General features: G+C 39.8%; 1 protein-coding gene across 2 annotated transcripts in view; it reads right to left on the bottom strand.

Moving 5' to 3' along the window:
* Positions 1-16,378, bottom strand: part of MAP2K5 (mitogen-activated protein kinase kinase 5) — a 194,704-nt gene that overhangs the window by 38,105 nt on the left and 140,221 nt on the right. For both annotated transcript variants that reach the window (XM_074966609.1, XM_074966610.1), the window contains exon 20: positions 1,334-1,395. In XM_074966609.1, the coding sequence (XP_074822710.1) occupies positions 1,334-1,395 (62 nt within the window). The remainder of the gene's footprint in view (positions 1-1,333; positions 1,396-16,378) is intronic.

Genomic DNA, 16,378 nt, shown 5'->3' with positions numbered 1-16,378 from the left:
CATTTTTTATGCAACATCTAATTAATTTTTTTGGAAGGGATAAGAAGGTGCAGTCTCCTGCACATCAGTTAGTTATGCTGTAAAATCACTGAACATTGGGGCCTGCTGTAAGTTTTAGCCATCGAAAAGGAGGCCTGTAGTATATAAACACAAACTGTGTATTTATTATTTTAATTAACTGATAAATCATACTGTATATTCTTCATTTTCAATACCATTTGCCACACACGATGGGAATCTTGAGAGAGAGAGTTTCTTGGAATTGTTTCATACATAATATATTAAGATATCTGAATATTCATTTTATTTGCATAGTTTTTGGCTCATTGGCCCTAATATGTGCTAGAGAACTTGAAATGTCTTAAAGCACAATCTACCACATCGCAGACAGCTATGGGCCTGATCCTCTGTGGGGCTCAGTGCCTTTAACCTCATTGGCTTCACTGGGAAAGCTTCCCTAAATCACTCCTCTCCTAAACACTGCTGCAGGGCCAGATTCTCAGCTGGCATAAACTGGCACAGCTCCATTGATTACACTGACTCCACTGGCCTGCCAATTTACACCAGCTGGCCCAGGCAGTGCATTGCAATAAACGGAAACATCTTAGTCAAAAACATCACATTTATACAAAGTTCAATGTCAGTTATTCTGCCTTCATTTTATTACTTAAATGGCTGCTTCCTTTTTAAATGAGACATTAAAAAAACCCAATAAGCATTTCCTCTCTCATCTTTGCTACAATGAATTGTACTTAGAGCTTTAACCTTTTGTTGCATAGGAAATTTATTCTTTCAACAATATTTTCTCCCCTCTCTCTGAAATTTAAGTGCCTTCCACCGAACTATTCAGTTTGGAAGAAAGAACATACGCCCTATGGTGCACTTTAAAATATGACTCAGAATAAAAATTACTTACTGGAAAGCCAATGAATTAATCAAGGACATTGTTTACCTTTCTAAACATTGAGGCAGTTTTATGAGTAATAATACCAGCAGCTCTGAATAATGAAGTTATAAATATGATTCTCTCTTTCCCCCAACCCTCCCAACTGAATTCTTAAACTAGTCTCTGTGCACAAGAATGCACCCAGATTCATCGCCGTTTATTAAAACAGGCAAAACCCTCTTAAGTACTTTGACGACCCTTCGTGTAAATAACGTTTACATAATTTAAACAGTTTGCTCAGCTTTGCTGCCCCATCTGCCCAAGGCCCCCGAGTCCCTCTCGCCTCAGAAAGGATGCAGGGGAAGCCATAAGGTCTCATGGAGCTGCAGAGTTAATGGCATGTATCATTTACATTGAGGGCATGGCATGTTTGCAAACTGAGCTTACCATTGAGTGATGAAGTGTACAAATGGCTCAGAGAACTCCCCAACCGGAAGGACTGGCGATTCCTGGGATTGGTTTGATATTTGGGGGAGGGAGGGAGAAGGGAAGGAAGAAAGAGTCAGAAGTGAGGACAATTTTTAAAAAGGGAAGCAATGTAACATTAAAAACGCAGTATGAAACAATGCCCCATCTCACACAGAGAAATAGAGAAAAAGGTACAAATTCTTCTGAACATGTGTTATAAAACACTGAATTTAAAGTAATGAGTACTACACAACGGGTAGAAACATGTGGAAAGACACCGAGGAGAGGTGAAAAAAGGACAATGATAGCCACAGGGTAGAAAGGAAGGTAGGGAAAGTGTAAATGAGAAATTAATGATTATTTAAGTAACACACAAATGGTCTTGTAATTAACAAAGAGCTGTGAAATTATTCTTGTGTTGACCTTTGTTTCTTTCACTGAATTCACTTTTTATTTACACTCATGTTTATTTACACTTATTCATTTCAGAACTGTCCTACTATGCATAGCTCTTGCTAGATTTAAAAGAAAAATTGTTACAAGAAATAAAAGAAATTATAATGGAAGATTTGCCAGCCTAGCTAAATTAACTACGAAGTATTTATGAAAGCAAATAAATTAAGAGCACAAGCAAAAAATTACACAGAGAGCAAACAACATTACCATTTGCAAAGGAGGGCTTTACGAATTTAGGAGTTTTTCCAAGAATGACAGAGAGCTCCACTGTGTTTATAGTGTAACAGCTCAGGATGTAATGAAATTACACTGCAGAGTACTTGAACAGTGTCATCTCATTAGACCTACAGTTGGAACAAGAGAGCCACATAAAACAGGCAGCTGCAAATGACTCCATTCTCATCTATTCTCATTTGCTATTAAAAATACCTTTCGGCAGCTTTTTTCCTTCCTGACATCCCTACACAAAGTACCCTGCAAAGTATGATACATGCACCTATTTAAATTAACAAAGGAATGACTTATTTTAATCTCACTGTGCTTTGGAGTGCTTTGGCCATTTGGATGAGCAATATATCATTACATACAACCTTCCAGCGCTGCAGGCAAGAAACTCAGAGCGTGCAGCATTTGGTGGGAGCCAAACAATTTCTCTAGCACACAACTGTGTCAAATGCATGCATGTATTCATTATTGAGAATGCGAGGAAATAGCTTTGATGTAGTGGAAAAAAGAAGATGATAAAAGCACCTCTGCAATGTGTGTATCATTATCAATGGTGGCAGATAGATACAACTGCAGAGCCTCCTATGTGATTAGTAAATATACATATAATTGCTGTGACCAATTATCAGAAAAATGAGATAGGTAATTACAAGCCAGAAAATTAACCAGAACTCTTATTAAGGTTTCATTTCCAATTCGAACAATTGGAAACTGCTGGAAAATACAATTAAATCAAAAGTAAACGAAGAGTAAAAGGAGAAGCCAGCATCGCTCTGCAATTTTCAAAGAGTTCTATTAAATGTATAGAATGTTTGACATGCACCTTCATTCTCGCTGAATTTGTCCAAGAGGAGGGAAAGGTTAATATTTCTAAACTTAAAAAAAGACATCAGTATAGGAAGGTTTTCACTGGAGAGTAGAAGAAACATAAGGAAACACAGAGCCTTTAAACTTCCCTTAGTTCAGAGAATCACATGCAGAAGTTACCCATATGTAAGATGAAAAATTCAGGGCTGTGCTGAATGGAGACAGGCTGGTGTACATATTTCCATGGTTTTCTGCTGCCCTACCTATACTCGGGTCTGAGTTTAGAAATGGTAACTGCCCCCGCTCCCAAGTGGGATGCGGGGATTAAAACAGAACATATCCACATAACACACAAAATGCTCACTGGATATATTTCACACAACTCTTTGAAAACTGGAAGCTGGAGCTACCTCCGCAGACCACTCTGGGGAGCTAGTTCTGCGCAAGGACCACCCCTTCATCAGAAGAGAGCACTGCCAATCCCACCAGGGGCACAAGTGAGGAGGAGTCTAAAATGCTCATCTTCTGAGAACTGCAAATGTGGATCAATTTATGCCAGAGTGGAGGAGGAGGCCAGGCAGCACTTAACACCTATTTGGTAGGTGATAATTTCTGCAATCACAAAGGGGGCAGCACCACAGGATCTGCCTATACCCAGGGCTCTGGAGCGGAGCCCACGGAGCAGCGGAGCTGCAGGTTTTTGCCTGGAGCTGGAGCGGAGCCGGAACACAGCTCCAAAGCCCTGCCTATACCAGAGTGAAACTACATTATGGAAAGTGGAGTGAACATCCACTGAATTGTATGAACCAATTGGAGACTCTCCCTCTACTTCACTGGAACTAGAATTCCTGGGCTCCCTGGTACAGGAATCAACAGAACTATAAGAAACACCACACTAAAAAACTGCAAGGTACTCAGTAACACGACATCATTAATACCTTTGTCCTGAAACTCCCTGTACAGAGCACAGCAAGTAGCCCAAGGCTGCTGTGCTCCAGCCAAGCGAGAAAGGAGGCTTCACCTGGGTGCGAGCAAGGTCAAAGGCAAAGCACAGCCATCCACCATGAGTGGAAATTTCTAACTCACTGCACGCCGGCTCCCTTCTATCTTATAAGCGAGGCTGCGAGGACATCAATCACAGCAGTTTCCAGGTGATACTCTACTCTCAGAAGTTTAGAATAAAAAGAAGTGGGGGCAGTAGGTGGAGGATAACCTACATGATTCTCAGCATGTAAACTGGGTGCTTAGCTCTAGTCTTTCCATTGAGTTCCACGGGCTTCAGATGCAGTCCTTAAGGCTCATTTCTGCTAACGGGCGCAGACACCCTGGCAACCACCTGGCAGCACACGTATCAACACTGACTTCTGTCCAGCTCATCACTTTTTATCTCGCTATTATATGAGCAACACTCCGCCCCCACAACATGGGAGAGCAGGCCCTAACTGAAGTCACTAAGCGATGCCCACCCCTAGGCAGACGGCCAGCAAATTTCACTATGAAAGAATAATATTCCAAGTACATACTGTAATTTAAACCATACTGGTAAAGTGAAGTAGTAGTGATGTTCTGTGAACCATTCTGAAAATGTATGCCATAGGTATTGAAAACTCAACAACCTGGAGTCCAGGGAAGAAAGATGGTGAGTCGTCCAGTTTGCAATGGGGCCAAACAGGAAGGGACATTTGGAAATTATTACTTTAGGCAAGTCAGAGATCACTTTTTTGAGACGAGGTTTATTAAGAATATTAAAATTCTGCTATATGATTCAATACAGATTCCCACATAAAACTTACTACGAGCTAAGGCCTCACTACAAACTATGATATACAATAGTTTAATGAATTGCCAACCAGCCAACTTGATTAAAGCTGTCATTTTATCTTCCCTGGGAAACCAAACAAGCCAAAGTGGTACCTATGCATGGAGAATGAATTGAATTTAAGACATGATATTCTATTCTGTTAACCTGTACATAATTGCACCAAAGACAGCTAATTGCATCAAATTAATACCTTCATTTCACTTCTGAAAATACCTGCTGAAATCTACAAGCATGCAAGAGATAGGCCAGGAGGAAGCACATCTTAGCCTTCACTGGAAAGAGCTGAAAGAGTAGACAATCAACCTACCTTCTTCCATAGTAAAACGTTAAAAACTGGCCACTGAGCTTGCTCACATACACAGAATTTTTGAAATCATAGTAGCTGGAGATGGAACACATACATTAGATTATCATTTCCATCCCATGCACTAATATCAACATTAATATTTTTATTTAGAGAATGAGTTTGTTGTATGTGCTTAGTTACAAATTTAAAAATACTCTGTACATGAAACTACTCCCAATATGTAAAATGTTGCTGTTGTTACCTGCTGAAATTTGAGCAACCACTATGTTGTTACATATGAAACAAAAAGCCAAACAAAATCTAAGCAAAATAAATACATTTTACGTTGTGTCCTGAAGTTCACTAGACTGGAGCACTGGTGGACTCTCAAGGGGATGAAAATACGATAAAATAAAACAAAGCCTCAGAAATCCCCGCCAAGTCTTCATGCTAACTTTTTTTTGCACATTCTGCATAAGAAAATATTGTCACACACGTGGAGTAATATTAGTGAATTGCCCACATGAGATCTAATGGCCAACTTTATTTCATTCTACCAAAGAACAGAGTCTTATTCTATACAAGGCCAAAATAATGCAGTGTAAAATTTTGCAGAGGATGGGGAAGAGGTACATACTTTTTAAACGCCAAAAAATAACAAAATGGACTTTTTTTTTTTTTCCCAGTAAAATTTGGCACTCTTTGGTCAATATGTCAGGGCTTCAGTCCAGGGGTTCTTCTGTACTTCTATTTCTAAATTACCAACTTCTAAATAGAATGGCTTATTAATGGGAAGGTTGATACAACCTTAACACTAGAGCCATAAATACACTGCTGGGAGACCAATGCCAATCAGCTTTAGAACTTTACAAGCCATTTTCTCCTCTGCATCTTGTTTCCAAAAACACCCTACTAGCCCAAGTATCAAATCAACATTTATGTAAGCGAGACCTAACACAGAAAAGGACAATGTTTAAGTCTTGGCAGCTTTTGAAGTGCTTGGTCAGCCTGATTCTCAAAAACAACTGAAATGTGCATGTACAGTGAGTACAGAGAAGGGCAGCGGGAGGGAAAAAAAAAGTTTGAGTGATGCCTTTGCCTTGTGAATAATGAACAGTTCAGGAAGGTCAACCCATTACAACTGAAACCGTTTAATTATTAATTATGCACAATCTATGAGCAAAAGGACAAGTTCAGAATGTTTAATGTGTGGTAACTCCAACTGGACCCTCTCTTGGCATCGTTATTAGCACTTGTCAGCAAGGTGCTCAGGCATAAAGAAAAAAGCACAGCAGCAGAAAATCTGAGCTGAGGTGGGAGGGCTTTAAACTTCAAACACTGCTCCTGATATTTAATTTATAAAGTGACAACTCTCTGCTATAGAGCTTATCGACTTTCATGGCATTTAGGTAAGTTGCATTATCTAAATGAAGACCTGGGAATATTTACACTTAGAGAATCTCTTTTGAATCCCTCTTCTTTAAAGAGAGAGGGACTGGCTTTGGAGGAATGAACGTAGTCTTCAGAATTCAAATGCTCCTTTCCAATCTGTGCATATAAGTTACCAGGTCTGGGTTTTATCCTCATTCACTACACAAACCTAGAGCCTCTCCCATTTCTTCTGGTCTGAGAAGCACTGAGCAACCAGAACTCCCTTACCTTCAGCAGGTACAGAACCACCACTGAGGATCAGGCCTTAGTCATACAAACCAGCCCCAAAAGTTAAAGAAAGAGGGGAGCAAAAATGTATTTGGCATGCTTACCTCCTTCCTCTGCTGAGGCCACTACATTGGATCCATGATTTTGTGTGTGTGTGTGTGTGTGTGTGTGTGTGTGTGTGTTTTGGGGTGGGCATGGTCACCTGGAAAGGAACAAATTCAAGGAGCTGCTGCTCTAGGTGGCATGCTCTTCTTCGAAACATTCTCAAGTTAATGACACTCAAGACCAACTTCCAACCTACAACCTCTACTCACCTTCAGGGATGTGCCATAGACCAGCTATGGCAGCATGGCTACCAAGATGGCTCCAGGAAGGAGGCCAACTGTACAGCAGTGCAGAGACAAGCCCAAGTGCCCTGCTACCTGAAAGGCAGAGGCCAGATTTGTAGCAAGTCCACTGGCTCTCTGCTATTCGGAGGCTTTGCTCAGCTGCTAACCCTTCCTCTCTGTGACATTTTCCACAGCTCCAGAGCTACTGCTATTTTATGTAAGTTTTTCCTCTGTGCATGTGTTTGTGCGGAAGGAGATGACATGGCCCTCTGGCTCTACGGCCACAAGAGGAGAGCTAACGTAAGAGAACAAACCAAATCCAAGTTACTGCTTTCTTGGATGCATCCAACAAAGTGGGCATTCACCCACGAAAGCTTATGCTCCAATATGTCTGTTAGTCTATAAGGTGCCACAGGACTCTCTGCTGCTTTTACAGATCCAGACTAACATGGCTACCCTTCTGATACTTGATCCCTTCTTGGAGTTTTCCCAATATACCCTGGCTCTGAGATTGCAGTCTCCTCTGGACAGAGACTCTTGTATGTTAATGGGGCACATCTACAGTGCTTAATAAATCACTCCTGTGAGCAGAGTTTTGGGATACCAGACCAACCTGAACAGGGTTATAGAATTCTTAGGCACTGCTACTGTGTCCTGCTTCTCTTTTACTACTTAGTAACTTTAAAGTGAGTTTTCAAAGAACATATTTATTTTTACACAGTAGCCAACATTTAATTATGAGAAAGACAGCTGTGGATAAGTACTTAGTCTGATTTTCAGAAGTGCTACATTTTACACTAACCAGAAACAAACCCTGTGCAATTAGGTGTAATAAATGCACTGTAGTTTGAAAGCTACTTAAATGTGACCAATGGACTGAAATATTGACCACGTTCAGCTGTATTCCTAAAAATATGCTACAGACTTCTTACTAAATTTGTTTTAAGATTCCTCCAGAAATCTGACTACACGTGAATCCTTAAGAATAACAAGGTTTGCAGAATACAACAGAGGCTGGAGGAGATTCAGATAGCCAGACTTATAGCATTTCTAGACTGCCCGGATTTTACTGCCAACCTGAGCTGGAAGGTGAAAGATGACTACATTTGTACACTGGGTCAGTCCTTGCTCTTTTCTTAGTGGTAGGTGCCAATTGTGACAAATTATATGTGGGGGCGTTTTGGTGTGAAATTCTGTCTGCTGGGACTGGAGTGTCAGCAGTAAACTCATTTATTTCAGGCTCTCCAGCTGGACTAGAAACAAGGTTGAAAGGCCATTGTTTTATCCACCAAAACACTGAGACTACCCTCAACACTGCAAATCAAGCGAGAACTAGCTGTTCACCAGGATAGCTTTGTCTACTACCCAAGTTCTTGCAGGAGTAGGGTGGGGGAATTATATACATATATATATACTTGTGTGCATAAATATATATAATCTCACATATAATCACACTCTGGATATTTCAAGTACTCAGTCATTTTTCTCCTGAGGCATTTGCTACTGTAAAATGTTTTCCAGAATTTGGCACAGGCAAGAAAGATGAACAGAGTAACTAACCTTAGGAATTACCTACAATGTATATTATGTCATTTTCTACCTTTTGCCGAGCTTTGTATTTGTTAATATGGCTCTCTGAAGGTTTTTTAATCCCTTGCAGTTAAGTGTATAGGTAGCTGGAAAACAGGTTAATCTTTTAACTGTAACTGTAATTGCTTTCTCTCTAAAAACAAACTTAAGAATTTTTTCTTCTCATTGCTGGTCTCTTGTCGATCATAAGCTACCAGAGCAGAGCAATGTTTTATGTAGATACACGTATACGCACACCCCTTTCAAATAGCTAAGGCACAGCAGCATGAAACACAGCCTCTTCCTGTTCATACCAAAGGGACTTCACTTGAAAAACTAAAACCATTTATTGTTGCCTTTCTCCTCTGTATACTCCCAATGCATTTTTATTGCTTTTTCATAAAACACTGCTGTAAATAATCAAGCATGACCATTGACATCCACAAGATTGAGTTTTAGGAACCATTAAATGAGCTCACCCTCTTGGGAAGGTTCTTGCTCAGGTTGGTCTAAAGGTAATTATTCAGCAATTCCTACCTGTGGTTTTACCTTGTTCCTATAGAAGTCTTTGAATCTCATACACTGGTAAGGTCACAGTTTCTGTCTCAATAAAAGTACAATTGGTCTAGGACATAAATTACGATGAACCGTATTATTTATGGATTTTGTATATGTATATATCATGCATACATATGTCATAATTTATATATATTCTGATACTTGATTTTCTTCTCTCTTCAGAAACATAACATAAAAGTTTTCAGGATTAAAATATAGAAATCTATGCAAAATCTGTATATTATATTCTGATGGCAACATAGATAGAAACATTCTATAAAAAGATTCATAAAGGAAAAGTCAAGCTGTGCTGAATATTGATCCTATGCAAGCTGTTATTCTATACTATATAATGTAGATTGAAGAATCCAAAAATGAGTATTGGTGCAACATTAAGTTTGAGAAATTAAGCTCTCGAAAGGTTAACGTTTCTCTTGTAACATTAATTTGGTCATGTTGCACATACTGTATATTTTTACAGATATGCCACAGCAATAAATGAAAGGTTGCATTTGACCAGGAAACCAGGAAAAGCAACTACAACATGGAGTATGTGCTTTATGGGCAAGTTAATTTTGCAGAGGAAGCTTTACATTTTGGAATTTGACGACATTTGAATGCGCGATGTCTGAACACTAACTTTGCATTAATGCTCATTTTTGCTTTTAAATTTCCCAGCATTATGAATGAAAAAAAAAGAAGATACCCAGAGCTCTTCAGTTTGTGGAGCTTGTAAACTCCTTGAAGCTGATCCAAACTGCAGTCCTGTGAAGCTTAGCTTCTCTGCGGAAGTGGGGTGAGTTAACAAAGAGATTTAAAAAACAGAAGCGAACATATATCCAAAAATAATAGAAAAGCTCTCACATGTAAACTTCCAAATTTAAGCTTTCATGACTAAACTAATAAAACTATTTTCGTCAAACCGGACTGTTTTAAAAGTCCTAATAGCTGCAAAACGTGCAGTAATCACAATGCTGCAATCCCTTACTCACAAAAGCTGTCCGTGCTCCTGTGAATAGCCTCTTTCAAAACAATATCGCAAGTCCGAAGTTTCGAATGTCACTGGTTCTACATTATGCAAACACAAAAAAACTGATTAGAAGAAAGAAAAAATAATTTGCTTCCCCCCTGCCCTGACCGTAACTCAGAACAGCTGAATTTTTAAAAAACAAACAAAATCACCTTTGTGTTGAGACCAGCTATGGAAACTTTCAGCCAAAAAAGAATCGCTTGGAGAAGGCTATTGAAAAAGAAGGGGTTAGAAGCTGGAACTCAAGCTTAACTACAGCGCTTGCTACCACAAATGGTACAGTACAGTGAAATCTGGTTTAAGCAACCACCTATGGGACCAACAACAATTGGTTTCCTAGTAGAGATACTTTAACTAAATAAAAGCCAAACCAAATAGCCCTGGAGAGCTTGGGGATAATTCAAAGCAGTTGTTTAAGACAGGGGATTGCCTACTGGATGTGGTCCATAGCACAAGTTTCATCCGTCTATTCATCTCTGGACATATAACAGACACCCCTAAAGCTGACATGCTGAAAAGCCAAGAGCTGTCAGGTTTAGCCTCCTGGGATTTGCCATATGGATCCAAAAACATCTGTATGTTTTCCTAAAATTCATTTGGCTGGTTGGAGCATCGTAAGCGTTAATGTTTTTAAATTATTTCATTTCGAATATGTTTGAGGAAATAACTAGACAATGAAGTCTCATGTAGAATTCAAGGTGTGCTGCACAACACAGAAGAGTGTAGCTATAGGTTTGAAGCTTAAGAACAATGCCATTTCTTGTTTTGATCAAACAAGGAGGACACAAGAATGCACTATGACTTCGGCCCCATGTACTCTATGACCAACTGAACCTAAATTCTGTACCCCACAGCACACTGGGTAGTAAACTGGAACTTCAAGGCAGTCTCATTTAAATATTAAACTGAAGGTTTTTAATAAATTAAATATGAAAATGCATAATTACAATCAGTGCAGTGACCCTTGTGTTATTTATTTTCATACTCATTCTCATTCAATTTATTTTACGCCGTCCACAGTTTTCAATGTGCTATACACTCCTATACAGCCAATGCACAGCCACATCACAAAAGTTGTTAGGAGGGATGCTGGAGGTTTTGGCAGCTGGGATTTTGACATCTGTGGAATTTGGGAGGCAGTCTGGTATTGAAAGCAGTGAAATAGTTAAAACTGTAGCTTTTAAATTGTAATCTTTAGGTTTAAGAGTCAACCTATTGAGATGAATTGGGGCAGAATACACCTCCAAGAACTACTGCTTCAGACATCCGCAGGCAACGCCGCACTGATTTACACTCATACTATGTGTGTCTCCAAGTTATATTCACCACCACGATGAGTAGGAATGATTTTTTGAAAAAACGTAACCAGAGATTCAGAAGCGTGATTTTGTGGCCGGGGTGGACTGTACGTTAAATTCTGTGGCTGCACAATTGTGGAACAGAGGGCCACAACCAGGACACCTCTCAGGCCAGGCACTGAGCGTCTGTTTTCAGTAGAACTCCATGCTCATTCATGTTGGTACGCTGCTGGAAAGGTTGCATTCACAGCAACTGAGACGTATCCTTCCCAGGAGGGATTAACCTACACTGCTCAGCATTCCCATTCAACATTTCTGAGAGTTGCAGATGAACAAAGTTGATTGCTAGAATATCAAATGATACACAGCACTCAAATGGCACCAGTCTGCCTATATTAGTGGCTGTGCCGTTGGATGAACTGATGTTAACGCTATTGTATCCTCACTTTTGGACCATCAAGCATAAGTTCCATCATGGAAGGGAGAAGATGCTATGACAAGGACTGTTGCTTAAATTAGCATGTCCTACTGATAACTGCAACAACAAGGCCATATCATACAAGTGTCCCATTTCATGGCCCTATCAGATAAGTGTCCCATTCATACAATACTCCTCAATAAGCTGCACCAACTAATAATGATAATTCATTAATAATTTGGGCTAGCTAGAAAACAAGAACTCTGTTTCATAAAAAAATCTCAAGGTTTCCAAATTTGTTTTCTTTCTGAGAGTTTGTCTCTCTCAATTTCGTTTATTGGAGCTGTTCCACTTTGTATAAATAGTTAAATATTGACTGGGCCAGAGAGAGACTGCCTCTCTAGCCAACTGGCTAGGCCTCTCACTTGAGATATGGGAGATCCAGGTTCAAGTCCCTGCTCCAAATCAGGTAGAGTAGGGATTTGAACCTGCATCTCCTACATCGATCTGATTCAGAGTAGGTACTGAACCTGGCTCTCGCACATCTCAAGTGAGTATGCTAACCACTCGGATACTGGTTATTCTGGGGTGGGTGGGTCTGTGCATGTGTGCACACGTGTCTCTTTCTTCCCCACACTCCTGGGTCCTTAGAAACCTTCCTGAAGAGTGTTTTGTTGAAACTGATATATTTGCACAAAAAGTTTCAGTTTTGAATTGACATTTTCTGACCAGAAAAAAAAAAAGGTGAAAAATTCCTGACCACGTCTATTAATAATAAAGACATTACAAAGAACTGACAGAACAGTTTACAACTACCTCTCAAATCACTTACTAAACATGTGGAATTTCTCCAGGAAAATGTCAATCCTAATTCATGGAAAGAAACAGAAACCACTTCTCTTGATCTGCTATAGTTAAGGAGTCTTATAACTCATTCTTGCTAGATTAAAAAAATTTTCAGTTAAAAAGTCAACTTTACAACAACTTTTCCAGAATTAGCCATGATCCTGAATTTTTCACCACGGGTTAAAAAACGAACAGTATCAAAGATAACATTTTCATGACAACCACAAATATTTTTAAATAAGGGTTTTTCTTATGTCAGGTGTCACCATACATATAGTGTTTGTTAACAATCCAGAATACCTATGTAACACAAGAACGACCTCCTAACAAGTTTGCTCATCAATACATCATATGAATTAAACATAATTATAAATGAACAGAACATTAACTTTTGGATTACTTTCTGTTTTGGTGGAATGGATAATAATAGTTCTAGAGGAATAACGATTGCCAACAGAACAAATGACTTTTAGAAAGAGTCAAGATCTTAATGCTAATTCTGCGTTACCATAGTTAAAAACGATCAAACTGCATTTATTTCAACATATTGCACTTTGAAAGGAGATAACCAGATCTCTTAGCATTGTACCTTGCATTAAAAATAGACCATGATAAGTTTTCTGTTTTCCCTGGATACGTTTAAAAAACTGTAATACTCTTCTCATCGACCACAACATGAGACATCACCATGACTGTTTCTAACCTATCTGTATAATCCCATTAAGCCTCAACTCTATCCATCTGCAGCTTATAAAATATGTTACAGTCATAGTAAAACACGGCACTATCAAAAGCATGTAGGCCTCTATTCTGCAAAGCACTTAAGCATGTGCTTAAAGTGAAAACACATGCTTAATTTCCATTGCTTAAGTGCTTTGATAAATAAAGGTGGACTCAAGCACTTGCTGAAATTGCTTTGCTGTATGTGGGCCTTATATAGTGGAGGGAATTACAAACAAAAACATCTCTGCCAGGAAGAACTATTGGTCTACTCAAAGGCTTTTGAAAAAATATCCTGATCCCTGAATGACATCAGCCCCACCAGCCAGCAGCAATGCCAGCCAGCTCTTCTCCCCAGTAGACAAGCCTGGAGCCAACTCAGGATACCAGGTTTATGACTCCCTCAGGAGCCCATCTACGTGACTGAGTCACATAGAGATGTCAGACTGCAGTTTCATCCCACGTTAGGTTCAAGGTCACTGAACAGAAGCTCCAAGGTCATGCGCTTTGACCACCCTAGGCAAGATGGTTGGGCATTGCACTGCCACTGGACACCCACATTAAGGAAAAAGAAAAGGAGTACTTGTGGCACCTTAGAGACTAACCAATTTATTTGAGCATTAAGGAAAGTTTCTTTAAACTACTCTGTGATAGTCATATTTATAGGGAAAAAAGACCCAGATTACCCTGTTCCACCTAGAAGTGTCACAGTTAGAGAGTCAAGAAAAAGATTCCAGGAGTTTAAATTTGTGACTCATTATCATTCTCTCCTCAGTGGGGAGGAAATACGGCCTACCAGCTCTTTGGAGTCTGAGAATTCCTGTGGAAATCGGGTCCTATCCTCACAGGTCCTAAGGCACCCATATGGAAAGCCAGTTGCTCTCTGCTGTTTCCCCGCCATACCCATGGTAGTGTGACTCATTCAGGAGCCGCGTGCTGCGAGTGGTCCACTGCTGTGCACGACCGGTTCCAGGGGAGAGAGAAGCTACAGATCATCACTTCTAGCTGTTATGATCCTCATTAAGCTAGGTGGGGAATTCTGCCTCAATATCTACGGGTTCCTGAGGAAACATGTGCAGAGCAACTGCAGGCTGGAGGGGAGGGGCAGAGCTCTGCTCCCCCCTCCTGTGCGTTTTAGGACCTCTCAGCCCCTATTTCCCCTCTATATACTCTACCACAGAGGGGAGCATTTGGCCCAAGATAATCAGTCTTACAACACTAAACATTTCTAATCGCTAATACCCATGTTAGCAAGAACTTACTGAAAACAGCAGCAGCTGTACAATGCCAGATAATAAACAGACGATCTCTCACGAGGTCCTGATGTGGAAAGAGTCATACACATTAGCACAGTAAGTGGGTCCCATTATTGTTCCCCAACACGGACAAAGAGCTGAGGGAGAGGGAATAGGAGGAGGGGAAATAAAGCAAGTTAAGAATAAAACAAACAAGATTAAAAACGGGTATATTAACAAGAGTATATGGGGTGGAGGAGTCTAGAATGTCTAACAAAGCACATAGAGAAGAGAAATACATCATCTGTTGAGGACAATCCTACACATGACCTAGAACACAATAACCCTTACAATAAATGCCCACCAAGATACTCTCCTGGTAAGAGTCAGCACCTCCAGGTGATGCAACCACTAATCTAAACCCTATATATCTTATTAAATGACCCTCTAATAATACAAACCTGCCAAGCAAACACTACAGATCCAATTCACTGAACTATTTCCCACAGGCTGGAAGTGTTCTTGACATGCAACCTCCATTTAGCAACTGAGCGTGATACAAACAAAGTCAGTTGCACTTATAAAACTTAAAATCGAGTTGCATATGGAAATCTAAAATCTAATATTCCCACAAGGACAGTACATGCTTAACCACTGGCGTAGGAGAATGATGGTTCAGTCGCATATTATGGAACATAAAATAAGTTAAAACAAGAAATACTAGACCACCTCAGTGACTATTTCTCAATGCCCAGTGATGTTTACGGACCACACCAAGACTCCTGGCCAAAGTGATCGTAAGGTGAGATAGCAACAACTCTGATCTTAGAGAAAAAAATGTGACAGCTGCAAGAAGCTGTCAACATATCATGTAGTTCCTTGAGACTTTTTTGTTTTGTTTTTTTTAAATAAGCTCCTTTTCACAGAGCTGATCTTAGATTCAGGGATTGTTATACTACCAAATCACTAAAGGCAAGTCATCTACAGGTGACATCCCAAGCATAAGTATGGGAACATGTTGCAACTTCTTTGGGACACAGACTTTTTTGCTCCGAGCACTTAGCACAGTGGGGCTCCTAATCAGGGCCTGTAAGTCCGACCTAAATAGTAATAATTAATGCAGGTGCTGGGAAATCTGAAAAGCTCAAAGAACCAGATCAGTGCTAGACGAATGACCTCCCAATGATGTGCTCATACATGTAAGCATGTCCTCACCCTCCAATAAAGCATGTTGATCCTGCAACATATACTTGTCAATGCTGGGAGAATCACCTAAACTTTACACCCAAGCACATTCTGAAATTTTGGGTCAATTCTATCCACTGAAATCTGTATCTTATTTAAATATGTAGCTTCCTGACAAAAGTATTACCAAATATGCTGCAAGTGACTGCAGTATAAAAGAAACGTCCAACAGTTAACAGAGGTAGCATCTGTAGATAAAGGAACATTGGGGTAAAAACCGAGTGCCTTGGGCATCAGATTTTAGTGCTTAAATCAAGCTAAGTGAGCACAATATAAACAGTAGATTAGAATGACGAGGATAGTGCAGTTCAAAGTGACAAAACTGTTCCACCACCACAGTCTGATAGAACATCATTGAAACTCCACAAGCTTTTAAAAAAAAGTCTTGATGTTTTTGTCAAAGCTTCCTAATCAGCATCATGTATTACATGTAAAAACAGCAACCTAAAAATGAGACAAAATGTACAGGACATGACCTTGAAAGAAGCGATTGCTTCTGTGATTCAAGGAACATCACAGCC

Source organism: Natator depressus, chromosome 10, assembly GCF_965152275.1.
Source record: "Natator depressus isolate rNatDep1 chromosome 10, rNatDep2.hap1, whole genome shotgun sequence".
NCBI lineage: Eukaryota > Metazoa > Chordata > Testudines > Cheloniidae > Natator > Natator depressus.
This window is presented reverse-complemented; position numbering and strand designations above follow the sequence as displayed.